Source organism: Cucurbita pepo, chromosome LG08 (assembly GCF_002806865.2).
Source record: "Cucurbita pepo subsp. pepo cultivar mu-cu-16 chromosome LG08, ASM280686v2, whole genome shotgun sequence".
Lineage (NCBI taxonomy): Eukaryota > Viridiplantae > Streptophyta > Magnoliopsida > Cucurbitales > Cucurbitaceae > Cucurbita > Cucurbita pepo.
In genome coordinates this window covers 7,550,148-7,571,705 of record NC_036645.1, presented here as the reverse complement: position 1 = coordinate 7,571,705, position 21,558 = coordinate 7,550,148, and the positions used below count along the sequence as shown (strand labels likewise).

Here is a 21,558-nt window from a genome sequence, read left to right as displayed (position 1 = left end):
CTCCCTCAACAAATACAAGATGACACTCAAATTCAATCAAACTCTATATATCTTAACTATCCTAGACAACCCTTTATACAGGCGTAGAGTATTAATGTCATACATGAATCAAAAAGGGTTATGAACTAAATGTCAAAACATGCCTAGCATGAACTTATTTTTCATGACAACTTACGACAATAACTTCATCAGAAGTCACGGCCTCATCAATCATCAAACTATATTTTCTATATATTATATATATAACCAAACTTAGGCAGCTAGCCTGTCAAGCAAATGAATACTGTTCAACCTTAAAGAAGTTACCAGAAGTAATAATGTTACTGAGAAGCCAACAATTGAAGAGACAGTCATTTCAGAAGGGTATGCCTACCAGCTTTGGAGATAAATGCATATTTACAATGAATCTTACGCTAAATCTTCCCAATAACATGAAGGCCAAGATAAGTAAAGGGCTAACAACTAAGGTTATTTTATAGTTACTAGCTTTGAGATTTCAGTCGGTTGGAGAGAGGAATGAAACATTTTTTATAAGGGTGTGGAAACCTCTCTCTATTATACGCGTTTTAAGATTTTAAGGGGAAGCTCTTGAAAAGAAAGCCCAAAAAGGACAGTATCGACAAACGATGAGCTTGAGTTGATACAGATGATATTAGAGCCGAGCATGGGACAGTGTGCCAGCGAGAACATTGGACCCCCAAGAGGAGTAGATTGTGGGATCCCACATCCGTTGAAGATTACAAATGGTACCAGAGCGGGGCACGGAGCGGTGTGCCAACGAGGATGCTGACCCTCAAAGGGGTAGATTGTGAGATTCTACATTGATTAGAGATTACAAATGGTATCAGAGTCGAGCACGGGTGTGGTGTGCGAGTGAGGACGCTGGACGTCCAAGGAGAGTGAATTGTGAAATCCTATATTGGTTGGAGAGGTAGACGAAGTTTTACTAAGGGCGTGGAAACATGTCGTGGAAAAGGGATAATCACACTAAATATATATATATATGACATAATTTAAATATTAAATATTTTTCTATTTTTGTTTAATTTGAATTTTATTTATTTATTTTTAACAACAAAATTTATTTAATTGATATAAAATGTATAACAACTATTTTTTTTCTTTAANAAAAAAAAAAAAAAAAAAAAAAAAAAAAAAAAAAAAAAAAAAAAAAAAAAAAAAAAAAAGGGACAAAGAAAAAGGGCTTTGCAGTTTAGCGGGTGAAGAGTCTGAAGTCTCAACAACAAACGGGCCACTAGACCGCGAAATTGACAAGGATCGTCTGTAGCTTGCTGCCTCAGTAGTCCAGCCCCAGAACAGCCCGGAATTCTTGTCTACCACGGCTGCCCGCTCAATTCTCCATTGCCGCCGCTGAAATCTAATGGTCTATTAGCAATTAGCAGCAAGTATCTAATTCCGGGAGTTGCGTTGATTCAGCAAGGCGATTTGCTTCCGTCATTGAAGCCGGCGTTAGTCACTGCCGGCAGCTGAAAGAAAGGGAAACATGGATCCGGAAAATACACCTCTGGGCAGGATGCTGCTGGAGGAGATCACTCCGGTTATCATGGTGCTTAATACCCCTCTTGTTGAAGAAGCCTGTCTGAAGAACGGTCTCTCATTCGTCCAGATGCTCACACCATTCTGCTCGTTCGACAATATTGACGGTAATCCATTGCTGTCTTCCTCATACAGATTCAATTTAATACATACACATTGCACGTAGTTGCGAGAACATTCGAATTGGACGCGAGAATTTTCATGTTTGGTTGGGCTTCTTTTTTCTTGTTTCAGTGCCCGTACGCACCGCCAGTGATCAACCTTACAGGATTAAGAAATTCGGCTCACGGTTGTTCTACGGTTCGGACATTCGTCAACCTAATTTAGAGGTAAACATTTTAAACGAGATGTTTGGTTCATGAAGAAGTTAGTTGGACAACTATACATTGCATATTTGTAGTTTGGATAGCCAATACAAAAGAATTCAGTTAAATTGACGGTGATTGAACAAGGGGTAACTATTAGCTTAACTGGAAGCTTACGTGAAAACCAACTAGCCAAGTTTAATCACTACAACATGATATGCTACTGAAATGGAAAATTCCCTGTTAGGTGTGATATGAGGAGATAAACTAGATAATTTTATTAATGAATTGGCTTCTGCCTATTAGTTGTTGAATTATTTGGCTAATGTCTGGGGTTTTGCCAACCCGTCAATTAATTTTCTGGGAGGGTTTTAGATAATTGGAAGGAATTAGGTTGAGGATATTTTTTAATGTGTTCGTATTTGGTGCACTTAGAAGAAGTTGATTGTAGAATTTTTGGTAGTAAAAAGGAAGAGAAGACCTTAAACTCATGTGAGGAGCCACAACTCGGAAGAATCACCAAAGAAATAATGATGAAATGAAAAAGTACAGGCAAGAAACAGGAAAAAAAAAATCCCCTTCAAGCAAAGGAACGAGAGATTTTTGGCAAGAGCTGTATGACAGAGCTGGCTTGTGTTTCGATTGTTGGTGTATAGGGGGAGATTTTGACATGGCCAGATGGCTTTCAGAAAGATCTTTTGCTACTATAATCACGAAAGATATGACGTTGTTCAATTCTTTAATTGATGAACTGAATCTTTTCGATCCTTCCTTAAAAAATGGCTCCTTCACTTGGTATAGTTCAGGTGATAGACCGCCAAGTTCTAAAATTGATAGATTTCTTCTCTCTGAAGGTTGGATGAGAAGTTTTAAAGAGGTCTGTGTACAGGCAAGTGAGAATTTTTTCAGGTCACTTCCTTATACTTTTAACTTCGGGTTTGCAAAGATGGGGCAACATTCCCTTGAGGTTCGGAAACTTGTTGCTGGAGCACCCCCTGTTTTTTGGACACTTTGGAAGGTTGGTGGAATTCTTTTCCTTCGGAGGGGTGGCCCGGATTTGCATTCATAGAAAGGTTGAAAGGCTTGAAAGCCTTCCCAGTTCACTGGAACAAAGAATTCAAGAGCTTACCGTCTCCCCCAATTGCACCCAAATGCACCCAATCTACAAATAAGCAAAAACGTTCCTTGCTCAGCTCTTGTATTTCCTATAAGTACCCTTACTCCTTCCCCTTACCGTCATAGCCATGTACTTATTACAAAATAGTGGACCCCTTTGACTAACTAATTACGTTCTACCTGACTATCCTTCCTCAGACACTTCTTATACACGCTTCTAATAGGAGACCTATCATCTTCTTTGGATGCTTTCTTTGAACTACACACAGATGAAAAATTACAGAAAAGATACCCAACTTACAATCTTTAACCAAGCTAGTACTTCCTTTGCAAAAGAAAATTGGAAGATACTAATCACCAATTTTACTGGCTGGTTTGGTGGCATCTTCTCTTTTATTCAGGTTGATGGATGTCTACAGTCTAAATGTCTCTCCCCCTAGTAATGCGATAGAGTTGATTCTCCTGGGTTTTGTGAACATATAACTAAGGGACTAATAATCCGTTCTGATTTTATAGTATTTGCACGTTTCTCTACGTAATTTGGATACACAGGAAGTAGATAATTTTCAATGTAGAAAGAAAAAGATCAGAACAATCTGTCAGAGTTGATCATGTTTCTTTCTTCTTCATGGCGTACAAAGTTTGTCATTTTGTAATTGCACTTTTTTACTATATTGGCTAACTTGAGAGCCTTATTGTAGCTTTATTTTGCATGGTGGACTATAAGAAAGATCTTCAATTGTAAACTTAATGATTAAAGACTGTAATCTTGAAAAGGGTGTGAACATTAACACCAATAAAGAGAATCTTTAAAAGGGTGTGAACTGTTATGGATTTTGTTTTATTTAGAACATTGTGATAATTTCTAAATTTGTTTCTGCTTTATTTAGAAGCAAACAGCCATTGTATTTGAGAATTGGGTCCTGGTTAGAAAAAAAATTATGGAAACATGGGGTGATCTTCTAATGTACAACTTGTAAGCATGCCCTTCTGTGTACCGAACTTCTGCACATGCTATAGTTGCAAATGTGGCAAATAGAGTGGAGAGTCATAAAGATGAAACTTTCAAGCATCACCGGAAATTCTTAAAATGGAAGTTTCTTAAGTGGCCAATTTATACCCCTGAGCTGGGTTGGAGATTTTTTGTGGACCAACCTGAAATTTTGGGTTGGTGATTCAAATGACTCAAATAGGATTCACAACCCAACCCAACCAAACTCTCTACTTTCGAGTTGGGTCGTAGGAGGTTCATTTTTTTTATTATTTAAAAAAAATCATATTTATCCACATGTATATATTAATAACTGAAATCTCATAAAACTCAAATATCAAACATTCACAAGCCGCAACCCAACACATTACTAACATCTTACAAATGTCAAACATTTTTCATATTCCTAACCATNAAAAAAAAAAAAAAAAAAAAAAAAAAAAAAAAAATTCCAATCCGCTAACCGAACCGATATTTTGGTTTTTCAAAAATTCAACCCAACCCAACCCAACCCTTATAGTTTGGGTTCGGTAGTTTGGTTTGTTCGAGCCATCGAGCCATATGAACACCCTTATCTTTTACCGTACAATTTTCACCGGTATGATTAAACCATCAAAATATTTCAGAGATATAGAAAAAAAGTGAGACTCCAGTAACATTTTCCTGTCTTTTATTTTATCTCCATTATATCAGGACTTATTTCGTTTGTTCTTTCAACTATCTCCTTCTCATTCTCTACTTTCCGAATTATTCATTTAGGCATCAAAAGAGCGACTGAAACAAGTTATTACACAAGCCAGTGAAAAAGATCTTGAATTATGTTCTGACCCACCTCAAATTAATGATGTTGACTGTAAGTACTGTTCATCTCTAGATTCTTGGATCTCGTTATTTGTATGTTCAAGTAAAATTTTTGGTGTTTTTGGGACTAGTTTGAATCATTATCGAATTACTGACATCAATTATTATTATTTAGTTCAGTAGCTTGCAAAACTTCTTAGTAAAATATTGACCTTTTTTTGTTTTTTTACTTCTTTAATTAATATTAACTCGTTTTTAAAATTAAAATAGATTGTTAAAAGCAGATCTTGATTCAAAGAGATTACATGTAGTCGGTTGTTTTTTCCTCCTTTATGAATAACAATTAGAGCAGCTTCTATGTCTGAAACTAGATCAGAACTGCATTTCTTCTAATAAAAAAAGAGGAAAAGTCAAAGAGATTATGTAAATGCACTAATTTACAATCCTTTTTTAGATTTCCAGTTCCCCCATTTTCATTGGTCAGGGAACAACCTTCATGATTAACGTTGACATTCTATGCGGTTTCTTTTTTTGGTCCCTTTATGCTTTACACCATCTTTGAATTATGACTGACTTAATAAAACTCTGTAGTTATGGTATTGGTTTTTCTTACAAGAAACAAATCTTTTCATTGAGAAAATGAAAAAAGAGGCTAATATGCTCATGGAGTTTGTAAGTATGGTATTGGTTTTAAACTTTATTAACTGATATTTTGCGTCCTCCACAGGTATTGAGTCTGCAATTCTACCTTTGTGGTTCCTGTTGTTTAACAAAGAGCTTATACGTAATATATCCTTTTCAGAACACGAAGCTTTTGATCATCCAGTGGCATGTAAGTTTCTCTTTGATATACTGTCTATCATGCATTTTGATTCTATCACATTTCACGAAGATGTGCATAATAATATGAGAAAATAATTTCATTGGAAGTTTGATGTTCGTATTCAATTCTACAATAATTTCCTAGATATGGATTCCTTCATTTACTTCCTTTTAAGTTGTATAGTCCGTCCTTTTTTTTTTTTTTTTTTTTTTTAATGATACTTCTCGTTTCTTATCAAAAGGATATAAAAATAAAAAAAAATAAAAAAAAATAAAAAAAAATAAAAAAAAGAAGAAGAAGAAGAAAAAAGAAAGCAAGAGATGATCAGTCAAAGAATGAGATTGGGTGAAAATTCCATTGCACTGGTCAATAGTAGAGAGTAAGGTTTAAATCACTATATTGAATTTTCTCATAAACTTGTTTCTTTCTCTGGTCCCTAAATCTTATGAGTCCGCCCAATGATATTGAAACCTCCTTCCTTACGTCGATAACTACAAGACAGCCTAGCTTTGAAGCTTCAATGGCTTCTCTTTCTTGGTGCAACGCTAAGACCAGAAACTATTGTCAATTAGCTAACTTAAAGTGATAGACATTAAGATGGCTCCAACCATTGACTCGATCATCCCTAGGAGAGTGAAAGCCCCATGCCATAGCTCAAGGTTGCCAACTTAAATTTTCTCATAATTGTCATGAATTTTTATTTGTCAACAGTTCTATTAAAAAAAGTTGCACCAACTTTTATATGCATTGAGGTTTAAGAAGCAAGCAGTAACTTTATAGTGTGTGATGGCCAGCCACCTTTTAGGAAGCTTAGTCGGAGTGGAACATTAGAGTTTTCTTTGATTGTGTAGGGGAATGAGAAGATACTTAGGTGGTCACTACATACACACATTTTTTTTAAATCTTAGTTTGATCGAAGTTTGTTGTTATGAACTTCTTTGGCTGTGGGGACATTCCCTCGTTTGTTTCTTGTCATATTCTCAATGAAAAGTGTGTGTGTTTATGTTATTTATTTGCAAATTAAATTAAATATTTATAGAAAACAGTTATTCTTTCTAATCATCATTGTCCATGCCCACATGCAGGCCTTTTGGTTGTCTCCTCAAGCGACGATCATCCTATCAACAGATTTGCTGACCTCTTTCACACAAGCAAATTGCCCTCTCTTCTAAATGATGGTGCCATGGACCCTAAGATTTTGAAGCATTATTTGTTGTTACATGATAATCAAGATGGCTCTTCAGAAAAGTACTTATGTTCTTTTCCTTAATCTGAGGAGGATCCTTTCCATTACATTCCCACGATATTATTTGGCAGTCAATCATTTCAAATATATCTGCATGCACATATACCTATATTTTCGTGATTTTGATATGTTATCATGGCTAATAGATCTGGTGAAAATTGGGCTACTTCTATTCTTACGTTGTATGCCAGTAGGTTGAGTAGTGGACAGTATGGAACTTGCTTTGTTAATGTTCTGCTTAGTAGTTTGCTTTTATAATTATCAATTGTCTTCCCGATTTGTTTGCTAAGATGGTTGCTGCTTTGATACTTAATTAGGATAGTTTGTAGTTAATTAGTTTCTTGGTTGATTAATTGTCAGGTCATATACAATTATGGTGCTTTGTCTTTTGTTACGGAAACTCTATAATATATAATAGGATCTGAGCATTATTTGAGAGATAGATGCGGCTTTTTTCTATATATATAAAAAAATTCTTTTATGAGAGATAGATGCATATGAATGTAATTTTATCTCTTCTCTAGGGCAAGTAAAATACTAACTGACATGAGGAGTACGTTTGGTTCAAATGAATGCCAATTGCTTTGCATCAATTCTTCTCATGATGAACTCAATGAACGGCAAGATGATCCTTGGGGTTTGTTTGTAAGTCACTCGAGGCGCTGTTATTTAACTATGTTTATTAATCTTTTGAGAAAATATGTCTTTGATGAAGAATTGGTGAAATCAGGGCTGTAACCTCACGTTCTTATGTAACAGAAGTCTGATGCTTCAATCGGTAAGCGACTTGGCTGCTTTCTTAGCAATGAGGACCTAATTGAGGTAAACTGCTGTTATCACTATAAGTATTTGCTACGTGCTTTAAGGGCTACTATGTATGTATGCTTTTGTTGGGGGGTGGGAGGGTGGCTCACTGCGTCACTTGTTAAACAGATCCGAGAGTTAATGCAAGATTTGTTGTCAAAACATATCATTCCGTACATGGAGCAAAAGATACGGGTTTTAAATCAACAGGTATTGTGTTTTGGTTTCTAGAAGTTCTGTGCAAAGATCATATGCCTCTCTATATGATAATATTTGCTGGTTTTATATTTTCTACATAGTTTCATATTGGCATTTTACTTTTTCATGACTAGGTGTCTGCTGCAAGGAAAGGTTTCAGAAATCAGATTAAAAACTTATGGTGGAGAAAGGGGAAAGAGGACACAGTGGATTCTCCTAGTGGCCCAACGTATTTCTCATTTATTTACTTTCTTGGCCTTACTTTGCTCCTTGGTATTCATAAATTTTTATATTTTTCATTGAAGGTATACTTATAGTTCTATCGAGTCTCAGATTAGAGTATTGGGTGATTATGCCTTCATGTTCCGGGATTATGAACTTGCATTGTCCAATTATCGCCTGATTTCTACTGATTACAAACTTGATAAAGCTTGGAAACGCTATGCTGGTGTCCAGGTAGGTCCAACTCTTTGCTGTCCTTGTAGGTTTAAATCTTTATCTTTTAGATGAGGACAGACAGTAATCTTTAGCCCTACTACAATTGAAAGGAAGAGAGAGTTCTTGGCTTAATTTGTTTATATGCTTTAAGCTAAAGATGGTTGGTACATAATTTTTTACCATTCTGCGAGTTTTCGTTTTAGTTTCCATGGATTTTTTATGTAGTGGAAAGGGTTTTCTTTTTATCTTGTTTAAAAGTTTGTTATTGTATTAAACCAGTCCATTATGCAAGTCTTTATTTTTTATTATTTAAAATTTTATTTTAATCTTATGCTCAATTCTTTTTAGCTTGTATACCACATAGATCGCTACTTTTGTTCCACAGTTAAACCTGCATTTGCCTGTACGTGTTCTGTATGGCTCCTCTGTTTTAATTTTTCTATGGTCATTCATTTTCTACTCATATCGTTGTTCACTACATTTCTTTTTTTTTTTTCTTTTTTTTTTGCAGGAGATAATGGGGCTTGCATACTTTTTGCTCGACCAATCAAGAAAGGAAGCTGAGTACTGCATGGAAAATGCACTCAATACTTATTTGGTACGAGTATTTCTTTTTATATTTTCTTCCTTGATGTTTTTCTGAATACAAAGCTTTGTTGCTGCTTATTTTCTGTGAGGAAATTTTAAGTTCCCGTACAAACCCTTGTTTGAGATGCAGTGCAAGTTGTATCTCAAATATATGCATTTTTATCCTTTTATAATTTGGATCCATCATCCTCTCACATTTAAAGAACTACATGCAGACTGAGGGGGAAATTGAAACTGACAATTCTAAAGCATACTTTGTCCATCAATTCAGAAGATGCATCCAAGGATTGCATAAATATCGTACCATAAGCTATCAACGAATTAGAATATATGTCTTATTTTCTATAAGAAACCAAGGGATGTATAATATAAATATCCTCATAAGCATATATGTGATATTAAAAGCTTGATTTTTCATTAAAAATCGTCAATATTCACATAACATCTTGTTTTTGCTGTAATCAATTTCAAGCCCACTCGCTCGTCCAAAATTTTGACAAAAGTAAACATGTTCTTGACTGCAATGTGATCCATAGAAGAGAAAATTAATGTAGTTTCTGCAAATTGGAGATGATTGATGTGAATAGAAACCAATACTATTCACTTTTATCATGCCCAAAGTAGCCCCGTGAGGTAGTAGTCTACTAAGACTGTCTACTTCAAATGATGCATTAAAATCGATACCTTAACTTTCCGAATGATATCTTAGGAAAGGGGATTGATAAGTATGTGGATACTCCACGAGGATACTTAAATTACTATATTAATGCCATCTATTTGGTTGATGTTCTCCTAATATGCTTTGTATTTACTGTGTTTTTTATGTCAAAATTTGTTCTAGTTAATTGAATTTAAGTACATGCAGAGAATGGGCCCATCTGGTCACCTAAATGCAATACGCTGTGGTCTTTGGTCAGCAGAGATGTTGAAGGCAAGAGACCAGTACAGAGAGGCTGCTGCTGTTTATTTCCGTATATGTAATGAGGTAGGTTTTGAATTCCTTGATACCAGTAACAAAGATATTTTTGCTCTAAGCTTTTTCCTTCTCTTTCTTTTTGAAATTCTTAGGAACCTTTACATTCAGCTGTCATGCTTGAGCAAGCATCTTATTGTTACCTGTTATCCAAACCTCCTTTGATACGCAAATACGGATTTCATCTTGTTCTCTCTGGCGATCGTTACAAAAGAATGGATCAAGTATGTAAATATCTGACAAGGAGTGCAGCTTGATTAATATTTCAAAGGTTTATTAACGAGCCACTTGCCTTTGCCTTCTCAGATTAACCATGCAATTCGGACATATAGAAATGCAATTGCTGTTTTTAAAGGAACTGAATGGAGATACATCAAAGATCATGTATATTTCCACATTGGACAGTGAGTTTTTATATTTTTCTAAACTTTAGAATATAATTTAATTTAATTCTGATGAAGCTAGAGTTTACTTGAGTTCCTTCCCTGATATTATGACACTAATCAAGTGTAAGATTTCTTCTTATATAAAGTTATCTCTTGTAGGTGGTATGCTTCTCTAGGTTTATTTGATGTTGCTGTCACTCAAATGTTGGAAATTCTTGACTGTAATCATCAGTCCAAGGCAACACAGGAATTGTTCCTGCAGGATTTTCTAAAAATTATTCAGGTGCCTCCTTGTGCTTGTCACTTATTCTATCTCTCAGCCATTACTGGTTTGTCAGTCTTCAGCACCAGTAAGGCAAACGGTTTTTGGAGCTCAGTAGGCTGTCCATGTGTGCAAGATGTTTTGATCATTGAAGTTGGATGTTTTTCAAACAAAAAATGAACTTTTCATTGATTAATGATAAGGATAAAATGTCCGAGATACAATCTCGAGTGAAAAAAAGGAAAAATACAAAAATGAAAATAAAGAAACTTAAAGAAAAGTGAATAAAGGCACCCGGGTAATAAAACTGAAATAAATTAGAAAAAGTATCTAGAGATATTTGTGTAATCACATTAAATAAGGAAAGTAGTTAGCCTCCCTAATTTATCTCGTTGGATTTATTTAGATTTACTGTTACTGCTATTTAGCTAGGAATTATTAGATTGACCTTACCTAGTATCCAAGGGTTTATGTAGATATAGTGTTACCTAGTATTATTTAGATTTTTTTGAGTATCTAGTGATTTAGTAATTCTCTGAAAACTAGTATGAAACAACAACAGTATTTAGACTTGCAAAAAAAGAAAAAAAAGAAGAGCCCCTAAAGCCTCTAGATTACGAAGAAGTAATTTTCATTGCTGGCAATCAAAATGGATAAGTTTCACAACTAGATCTTAATTTGTGGTGACTGAAGAGTGATTTCTTTCATCTGGAATCCACAAACCTCAATTAAGGAATGAAATCTTGGAGGAATTGAAGGATATTTTACTAATAATGTTGTTGATTGCGAAACTTCAGCTAAATTTCTTTTATCAACGACTGAAAAAAAGACTTCAAAATGCTTCTGCGAAAGAGTCTTTGACATAAACTTCATCGATCTCAATATCAACCAAATGTACTAAAGATTTTTCACTGCTCATACTAACATCAGATTCAATATCTTGAACAATTGGAGAGTAGATAGGATCTTTAGTGGTGTTAGAGCTTAACCTTTGGTGAACTTGGAAGAATGATCACTGAAAGAGTACAAGTGTTAGTAGGTTGTGAAGCGAGCTGTTGTAACTTCGAAGAGGAAGTGAGGAATTGAACACAAGTTTCTTCCAAAACGTTTGAATTAATCTTTGAATATTTAGGTATTTCAGAGCAGATCAAACATTATATGTAAAATATTGTGTAATTTGAATGTCATCTTGAAGTAAAAGACCATCCAATTTCTGCAACTGATCATTCAAAGGAATAGAATTCAACTCAACATCTTTGATCCTTAGATGGCAAAGTAAAACATTCGTCTACCATAACTTGACTTATTCTCATGACACTGGAATTGTAAATTAAAGAATTGACAAGTCTAATGATCCGTGTTTGGAGGATCTAAAAGAAATATAACCCCAGAAGAGAAAAATTCCTGCACTTCCATCAAGTACCTTAATCTGAGCTGAAATGAAACCACAAGTATTTTTCTGAACTTCAATTCTAGCAGCTGTACAATCAATAAAATTTAGTCTAGGAAGAGATATTGACCAAGCCTCCCGATTGTTGACCAATTGCTTCAAACCAAGAACGTTTGCAATAAAGTAATGGTAAATTCTTCAAACAAATCCAGTCATCATATCCTCCATCAAGCTTTTGATGAGAGTGTTCTTGAAACCATTTCTCAAATTTTCAGGTGAAAATTCTCATTGTCTCTACTTTCCATCGAAATCCATTTCAGAAAAATCAACACTCAATTTCTTTCTTTTCAACTCCGATAATTACTTCTAATGTCTTTCTGTGGCCAAACCAGGAGGGAGGTGGCCGATGTTTTGGTGTAACAAAGAAAACTTTTTTACTTTTTCCTGTTGCTTTCAATTATTAATTTTTTTTCCAACTGATTTGATCCTGCAGAAAGCAGGAAAGACGGTCAAGGTGTTAAAACTACCATTGCCCAAGATCAACATTTCATCATTAAAGGTTATCTTTGAAGATCATCGAACTTATGCATCTGCTTCAGCTGTAAGTTTAATTTTGCCATTTTGTTTTTTTATTTGGAATCCTCCTCAAACCAACTCTCTCGCAGTCTCCCTCTCTATCCCTCTCCTCTTTAAGTCCTCCCATTTCCCTGCATTCCATTTGAGCATAAATGCTCTTTCTTATTCAAACAGGGTTTAATTGACCATTTACTGGTAAAAAATTTTCCAGTTGATTGGTATATTCCCCATTATTTTTGTTTTGTTTTGTTTTGTTTTTTTATTGAGAAAACAAGATTTCCACTAAGGTTAATGGAAGTGCAATGTGTTATTGATGCTTCTTGTAGCTTTTGTTATGATCTCTATAACCTTGCTCATTGGCATATTTTGAAACATTATAGGCTAATGTTCGAGAAAGTTTGTGGCACTCGTTGGAGGAGGACATGATTCCATCATTGTTCTCTGGTAGGACAAATTGGTTGGAGATACAGTCAAAGATAATGTCGAGAAAGTATAAAGAATCAAATATTTGCGTTGCAGGAGGTATAGAGTGACTGTAGCACATATCCAGCTTAATGACCATCATAAATCACGTCTCATAAAAAAAGATTCTCTATTATTTGACGTAAAATTGCAAGATATGGTCACAGCATGTCTCATAAAAAAATGATGGCATGTTGATCTTATTATTTTATGATAACTTTTAGCTACTGTGATAACTTTTGAAAGCTGAGGCGTTACCAGAGGTAAGCATACCTGTCAAATAGGTAATTATAAGATTTACCCCAATATTACTTATAGTTACCTATGTAAATGCTTTGTCGAATTACTTAAACATAGTTCCAAAGGTTTTGTGTGTGTTGGGATTGAGGAAGTTTAATAAAATAACCTATTGGAGCTACAGTACTACCCTGTAATTGATGTTTCAGTACTTCCTGTAATATAAACACAAAAGTACTTCCATTAATATGAAAAATGAAAACTCACCTCTATGGAGAAGTAAGAAGCCACCAAAGAGCTTATATTTTATGTGCTCAAGTTATAGCAATTGATTGTAATGATCAGCGCAATTCCTGATCAAGTGGCCACCATGGAGCATGTCATTGTGGCTTAGATCAAACGTTGATAGCTATGAACCAAACCTTGACTGCAGCACTTAGACTCTCATATGTTATTATTTTAGGCAAAGCTCCATTACTTGATTTGTAATTTTTTTTTTTTTTTTTTTAACGGGTACAAACTTTTCATTGATATATTAAAAGGAAGAAAAAGCTCTAAGATACAAACCTTCGAAGAGGGAGAGGGAAAAACATAACGCTCAAAGGAAAACAAAAAATAAAAAGTTTACAAGAACCTGAAAGGAAACCAAACAAACCAAACAAGATGAAGGAACGAAAGAACAGCCAACTAACAACAAAAATTGCAAAACTAGAAGATAAAAGCACCAAAGACCCTCAGACAGCCTTCAAACAAAGGCTAAAACTTTAATGGAAGCTCCTCAAACCACTAAAGCTTCAAGCAAGTAGACCACAAAACAAAGTATTAATTTTTAAACTTTTGCTAAAAAGATATTTCCTCCTTAATACCTAAGAATTTAAGATAGCATCAGATGGGATGAACGCTGAAGCTTTTCGTGGTTGGGTAAAATTGTGAACAATTTTTTCCACCAATCTGATACACCTGATGATTTGAGAGTTAAGCTGGTGGCATACAGTCTTAAGTACGATGCTTCAGCTTAGTTGGACCAACTAAGTGCTAATAGGAGAGTCATGGGAAAGATATCCATCTCATTGTGACCCAGGGTGCACAAACTTAAGAAAGACTGTTTTCTTCCATAAGATAGTGAGGAATAGCATACAAGATCCCTTCAAAAAATTTCCGAGTAAATAGGGCAATGGCTTTATATGTTGATGAATTTCATTGGCTAAATGCAAGAACCGATAATAACAAAGCAGGGTTCATAGCAAATCTGTGAGGCCTTTTTATACTGTCTGGAATAAATAATCTTTATAAGAGATCTGCATATTTGATGTAGTTTGCTTTGTTATTATGGCGATACATAATACTGTTTTCTTTCTTTTTTTCTTCCTTTATTTTTGCAGAACCAGTGAAAGTGGATATTGTATTTAAAAACCCTCTTCAGATCCCTATTTCCATCTCTAGCGTTTCCCTGATATGTGACCTTTCTTCAAAATCTGATGAAACTGGATCTGGTACTTCAAATCTTCCTTATTTTGGATTTTGGATATTCTTTCTTACTTTTCCCAAATTGGAGAATGAGTGTCAGTGATGGTACAGATTCAAATAACATGATTGCCGGTATCCAGAATGATACTGAACTCAAGTGGTCATCTGATTGGTATGTGTTGTAATATTTATTTATTCTACTGATATCAAGTAAATGCACTTTTGCACTTAATCTTGATATATTTACAATAATTGTGTCTTGGCTCGTTAAGGCAGTTCTTTTGCTCCATTCCAGGGATATTGGGTCCCACAATGCTTCATTTACTTTGTCTGAAGTTCACCTCTCATTAGAAGGGAATGAAGAAAAAGTTGTAAGTCGATCAGTCTGCAGTTTTTACTTGCCTATTGCCTACATTGTGGAGCCGTCAGACCTTACGATATTTGAACTTATGTTCTATATTTCTTGTATTGTTTTTTTTCTTTTTTTTCTTTCTCCAATTGTCACTAGGTCAACCCTTTTGACCTCCACTTCTCAACTACAGGCAACATGCAAACACCAAAATAAAAAAGGGGAAAGAGAGAAAAGATGTTGATATAACTCGTATATTCTCATGATTGGGCTGAATATAATGATTAACCTTCATCATTTCTATTAATCATTGTCATTAAGTTTGGAAGTTGTTTGGTGGTGTCTGTTGTCCCCTTTTTGACCTCCACTTCTTAACTGCGGGCACACAAACACCAAAGCAAAAGGAAAAAGAGAGAAAAAAGATACTGACGTATCTCATATGATAATTCTCGTGCATTGTGCTGAATGTAACTATTTACTTCTCATCATTTCTACTAACCACATTTGGAACGTTTGGGTAATGGTTGTCCTGAAATGAAATACACTCAGCAAGTTTTCTGGTCATACAATAGGATTAGCATGCCTGGATATCAAGCCTTATAAAACGAATCCATACAAATTAGGAATTGTACCGACTCTAGAATCTTTAGTATAACCTAAGCATACAAAGGTGAACTATAACTAGAGTGAGAATTTGCTAGCTTGAATATCAAAGAAGAGAGAACTTAAATCATGTTTCCTTGAATAAAAAAAATGCAGAAGAACACAATACTCATACTAGAATCCAAATCCATAAGGAATGTTATGAAGTAAACAAAATTATTAGGATATTAATACCTCAGTAAAAATAATATATGCAAGTCCACAAGGCTGATAATATGCAACAAAATAATTGGCCTATCTAAAACATTCATAACAGACATTCAAAAACATCTCAGTGAAAGGCCAATTCTTTATTTTATAAAAAACTACTAATCAACACTAAATAGCTTCATTGCTCTTAATTCATAAAGTTAGGGTATACAACACTCGTTGGCATATAATTAATGTTTTCTTATTGAAATTATTGTCATCTCTCAGATTTTGTTATAATGATTCTAATTTTTCCAGGTGCAACTGACAGTTACTCCCAAAGTAGAAGGCGTCCTACAAGTGGTTGGTATTAGGTGGAAGCTTTCTGATTCTGTCGTGGGGTTCCACAATTTTATTAACAATTTAGGACAGAAGAGTATTGGTAAGGGGAGACAGAAAGCTAAGCCTTCTCTTGCTGATAACCTGAAGTTTGTAGTGATCAAGGTGCATATCTTCTTCATAGCCTCTGTTTTTTTTTTTTAAAGATTTTTTGGGTTGCAGATTAAGCTGAACTACCTTCGACTTACACCTATATTCTTAACATCCAGAGTCTACCAAAGTTGGACGGTAGTATTTTGTCACTTCCTAAAGCGGCATATGCTGGAGATTTACAGCGCCTTGTCCTTGAACTGAAAAATGAATCTATGTTTTCTGTAAAGGTATAAGAGTTGCAACTTGACTATTCTTCACATACTTGGTTACTTGACCCGTAGAATTTGTAATTCAGTCGATCACAATCTGGTTGACCTTAAAGAAGTCTTAAAGACTTGACTTCAATGAAATTGTGAGATACTTGCAACTTTTCATAAAAAACTGCCTGACCGGACCTCTATATGTCTGGCAAAGACTTCTGTCTGTGTGCATGTGTGATTTAAGCATTGTGGTAGATGTTGGAGCATTCTTACTTAACTTCCTAATGACTAAATTCTTGCAGAATTTGAAAATGAAGATCAGTCAATCACGATTCTTGAAAATTGGGAACCAAGAAAATATGAATGCAGACTTTCCTGCTTGCTTGGAGAAGCCAAAAAATAGTGAACAGGGAGTACTAGCCATCCCTCATACAACATCAAATGACACGTTTTTGTTCCCAGAGGTCAGTGTCAAATACATTCTTTGTGCTATTTTTGACTGGCGAATAGCAATAAATTTTCCAACACCCATACGTTCGGATTGAATTCCTTCAAAAATGTAAGTTGTTAGATGTTTCAAGTGTTGGTAATCTAAATTTTTTAAGCAAACTTTTTTGGGAATGGTTACTTATGAACCTCTTGCTTTCGGATAATAAATACGATCTTAAGTCTCTACCAGTAGGGTTATAAGGTTACTATTGGCAAACAAATTATGGGTGTTAAATATATTATTATCATCAGTCCAAGCATGTGAGGTTCTTAGATTTTAGTCTCTTTTCTTTGTAGATCTAGCGGGATAAGATTATGTAGACATTGTTATTTTAGTACTTTGAGAAGATTTACCCCAAATCTCTTTGAAATTATTATTGCATTATTTTATGTGTTCTATTTCCTAGTTTAAAAAATCAATACTTCAGTCATGTATTTGAGACTCAAACGTTCCAGGACACTTCAATTCAAGGCGGAGCATCCTTAATGTTACCCCTTTGGCTTCGAGCTGCTGTTCCTGGAGATATATCCTTGTACATAAGCATATATTATGAGATGGAGGATGTATCAGATATCATGAAATATCGTATTCTACGCATGCACTACAATATTCAGGTATTGTAAAATATGCACGACTCGATGGCTCAATTGACTTTTAGCTGTTTATAAGTTTGTCTTAATAGTTGAAACTAGTGGGTTTACCTTTGATACAGTATAACTCGTGTAAACATAGGGTACTTTAATACTTCCTTTTCCTTTCCATTACCCTTTTCCCCCGTTATATGGGAGGCGGATATCTGTTTTTTGGTTCTTGGTTGTCTGGGTTCTGGCACCTGTTTTGGCAGCTTTACTTGTCATCTTTTTAATATAGCTCTGTCGCTTCTGAAGGAGTTGTGCTTTCTGGCTGCTTGTGGCCAGTGGCACCTTTATACTTTTTTTTGTCTTGGTAGATGTTTTGTTTCCCGTAAAATAAATAATTGTCTTTTTTACATTGTCTACTTTAATTTTGGTGGGATTTCTCTTCTTCATGTTCTCCGAGTCGCATCGCAGATTTATTGCGTACTTCATGAACACAAATTTCTCCCTCTGGATGGATTTACGATCTACCAAATATTCTAATTTGGGATTTTTTTTTCTTTTTTCACTGTCTTAAGGTTTTGCCGTCCCTGGATTTATCATTCCAAATAAATCCGTGTCCTTCAAGACTGCATGAGTTTCTTGTCCGAATGGATGTTATCAACAAGACTAGCTCTCAGGTTTTCCAAATTCATCAGTTGTCATCTATTGGACAGAATTGGGAACTTTCGTTACTTGAACCTGTTGATACTATTTTTCCTTCACGAGCTCTAATGCCTAGCCAAGCATTGTCATGTTTCTTTGTTCTTAAGGTATATACAAGGAGCTAAACCTAAGCTAAGTTTTTCTTATTATTGCACATTCACTTCGTTTAAATGCTTTACTATTATTTTATCTTTGACTATGCAGGTTTCAGTAATAAAGTATGCACTTTACAATTGGAGTAACCATATGTAAACCACGTCCTTGAAAGCAATTTCAATCTGATCCCTTGCACTGTTGCCAAAAATGATTTAGCCTTAAGTTTGTGAAGTTATTTTCAATGACCCCTCATATAAACTATTGGTTAAATTTAACAAATCTTGTATCACATCCACGAGTTGCCCTTGTAGATCTTTTGTTAGGAAGAGGGAGAAGACCCTTCCCTCTTAATTGGAGTAGAGATTCTTGTGGGAGAATGACAGGAAAGTTTCAATTCATAATCGTATCTTTTTGGGAAGTATGCATGAAAGATGAGCTTTTTTCTCTTTCCGGACAAAAATATATTTCAGAAGAGTCGTGGCATGTGGGCATCATTCTTTAGTTGATATGATCTATAACTAGGTGGTGAGATCTTCAAGGGAAAAACTAACAGAGAAAGACTTTCAAGTATAATGGATATAGTTGCAATCGCTTAAATGAAAAGGGTATCATTTGAATTTGATACTTTCACCTGCCATCTATGGAAAGTGTCTTTCAAACAAACTTCAAGTACGACTTATAGTCTAAGTTCACTTAGTTATCTGGGCGAATTTTTATTTTTTTCCTTGTGTACTACACCATGTTAAAATTTTGCAATCACTACTAATCTCATAAATTCTTCTTTGTATTCAGAATAATAACAAAGCGTTTGGTTCTGAAAAAAATGTATCTTCTGTCCCCGCGCTACTTGGAAGTGATCTAAAGTTGGGTCCTCAGATTAGCGATGAACAGGTCTTCGACACAGCTAGTTTTCCTCTAGCTGCTTTCCATCATTCTGAAAGAGCTCACCAAGGAACTTCAAACCAGGTAATTCATTTTCATTTTAACCATGTAACTTAGATTCAAATGCCGGTGTAAGTAGGCGTCTTTTCTATGTATTCTCACAGGAAGTGACTGATTCTTAGATTCATGAGTAGTCACTGGTCATGTTCCGAAACTCTTTGGGCCACACACTTCGGTTATTGAGTATCTCAATTAAATATGTACACAAGTTTCGAACTGTTGTAGAATTAAGCTGTATCTTTTTGTTGCAAACCTGATGAACATTGTTGAGTCTGGAGGCTTCTGGGTGCGGGAATAAATTTTTCATTGTTAGGATCTCGTTGATTAGTAGTTGGTAACGCCCCCCAGAGTCGGGGTCTATCTTACATTCGTTGTGTTTTCTGATAGTTAAAACGTTTTCTTACCATGATCCTTCTGCATTTTTCAGGACATAAATACAGTAGACTTCATATTGATCACTCGGCCACATAAGAATACTACTGATCCTGTAATTTTTGATTCATCACGTCTATTCTCTCATCATGTCTGTCATTGTCGGTAAGATTCAGAGCAATATGATACTCATCTGGTGAGGCAAGCTTTTCTATTAATACAACTCATTTGTCCTTTCTTTTCTATTTATGCAGTACTTCAAGCAACAGTCCTATATCGTGGCTACTCGAAGGGCCTCGGAGTTCATACCACAACTTCTCCACTTCTTTTAGTGAAATCAATTTCAAAATGACAATCTATAACTCATCAGACTCAACTGCATCTATACGCATCAAAACAATAGATTCTGCATCTACGAGTGAAGGCAATGAATCCGCTCCCCAATCGCCTAGCTCTTCCACAAACCAAACAGGATGGCACTATGTCTCACTCACTCAGGACATTAAGGTCACATCTGATGTTCTTGGAGCACAAACGGAGAAGTCGTCTTCACTCGAAAGCGTATCTCCATTTATCTGGTCTGGAACAAGCTCAACAACAGTACAAATTGAACCCAAGTCCATGACTGTAGCTCCTCTTCAGATCTGTATATTTTCTCCTGGAATATATGATCTATCAAACTATATTTTACAGTGGGAAATTCTACCGTCGCCCGGTTCAGGAAACAGTAAAACTACTGTCTCGTCGGGAACATGCCGGGGCTATCCGTACTATCTTACTGTCCTTCAATCTACTTGAGAAGTTGCAAAATCATTGAAGCAGGTTTGTTTTCCTTTCCTTTTCACCTTAGGAATGTTTTCATAGCATTGTTATAATTTTTCTTGTGAATTATATTCATATCAACAGCATCTTTGAGGAGGGTAGGAAGCTTAATCAAGTTTATCTATAGGTTAAATTATATATTCTTTCCTGATGTTGGTGTAATAAGAGGAAACTAGAACTACAATGCCTTTTTTACCCTCTCGCTGTATACAAGATTAGAGAAACTCAAGTTTAATTAGCAATTTTTGAAGTTATCCTTTTGTCNAAAAAAAAAAAAAAAAAAAAAAAAAAATCGTTATTTTTATTATTTTTTGAAAGTAGCAATTTCAATATTGCTTCATGCCAATATCTTGGACTAACTATGATAGAGATATATAAAAAATTTAGAAAAAAAATGAAATTCTTACCGATGAAGTTTCGTTTGATAATTATTTAATTTTTTTTAATTTTATGAGAGAATTCTTTCTTATATAATGAATTTATATCAAATAATTTAAGTTGATGTAATTTAAACTATATAACTTTTTAAATAATTATCTTATAATAAATTCTAAATTAAATATGAGTATGAAAAATAATTGAAATGATAATCCTACTTTGACTATTATAACTAATCTATTTTACTTTATTTTAGAAGTTATAACAATTCCAAATTAAATAAAACTTCCGTAGTACATTTTTAGGCCTATTCAATATTTCACGCATAAACGTGATTTTGGTGAATGGTCATAAGGTGTCAACTCTCCACCACTTCTAGGTACGTGGTCTAAGTGAGTTATCCTACGATACGTGTGTGCCATAGTGAGGGTGAGCATGTCGAGACGAATGTCTCGAGCGACTTCCTTTGAAATGAGTTTTTCGTGTGCCATGATGAGAGTGAGCGTGTCGAGACGAGTGTCTCGAATGACTTGTTTTGAAATGGGTTTTTCAAGGACAATATTGGACGGCACGGGTGTGCTGGTATTGCACCTCAGCCTGCATATCGGAGGTTGATATATATACCCACTATCCACTACGGTATTTGTAAATGACATAACATGAGCACAGGAATGTCAATGCCTCCATAAAACCCAGATGGAGGGATGTATGGGAGGTCCTGATAA

The 21,558-nt window shown here is 35.0% G+C and overlaps 1 protein-coding gene across 1 annotated transcript; it reads left to right on the top strand.

Annotated features, from left to right (window-relative positions):
- Positions 1 to 1,211: 1,211 nt before the first annotated feature.
- Positions 1,212 to 20,709, top strand: LOC111800304 (trafficking protein particle complex subunit 8-like). Its single transcript, XM_023683932.1, has 28 exons — positions 1,212 to 1,664; positions 1,792 to 1,886; positions 4,729 to 4,822; positions 5,498 to 5,602; positions 6,679 to 6,841; positions 7,364 to 7,484; positions 7,599 to 7,661; positions 7,773 to 7,853; positions 7,976 to 8,070; positions 8,147 to 8,297; positions 8,791 to 8,877; positions 9,733 to 9,852; positions 9,936 to 10,064; positions 10,147 to 10,244; positions 10,386 to 10,509; positions 12,372 to 12,479; positions 12,835 to 12,976; positions 14,536 to 14,646; positions 14,732 to 14,792; positions 14,916 to 14,991; positions 16,080 to 16,265; positions 16,370 to 16,480; positions 16,756 to 16,917; positions 17,399 to 17,557; positions 18,097 to 18,330; positions 19,112 to 19,285; positions 19,689 to 19,798; positions 19,888 to 20,709. Exons 1-28 carry the CDS (start codon positions 1,505 to 1,507, stop codon positions 20,429 to 20,431), a joined length of 3,864 nt encoding a protein of 1,287 aa, XP_023539700.1. The 5' UTR covers positions 1,212 to 1,504; the 3' UTR covers positions 20,432 to 20,709.
- The last annotated feature ends 849 nt before the right edge of the window (positions 20,710 to 21,558 follow it).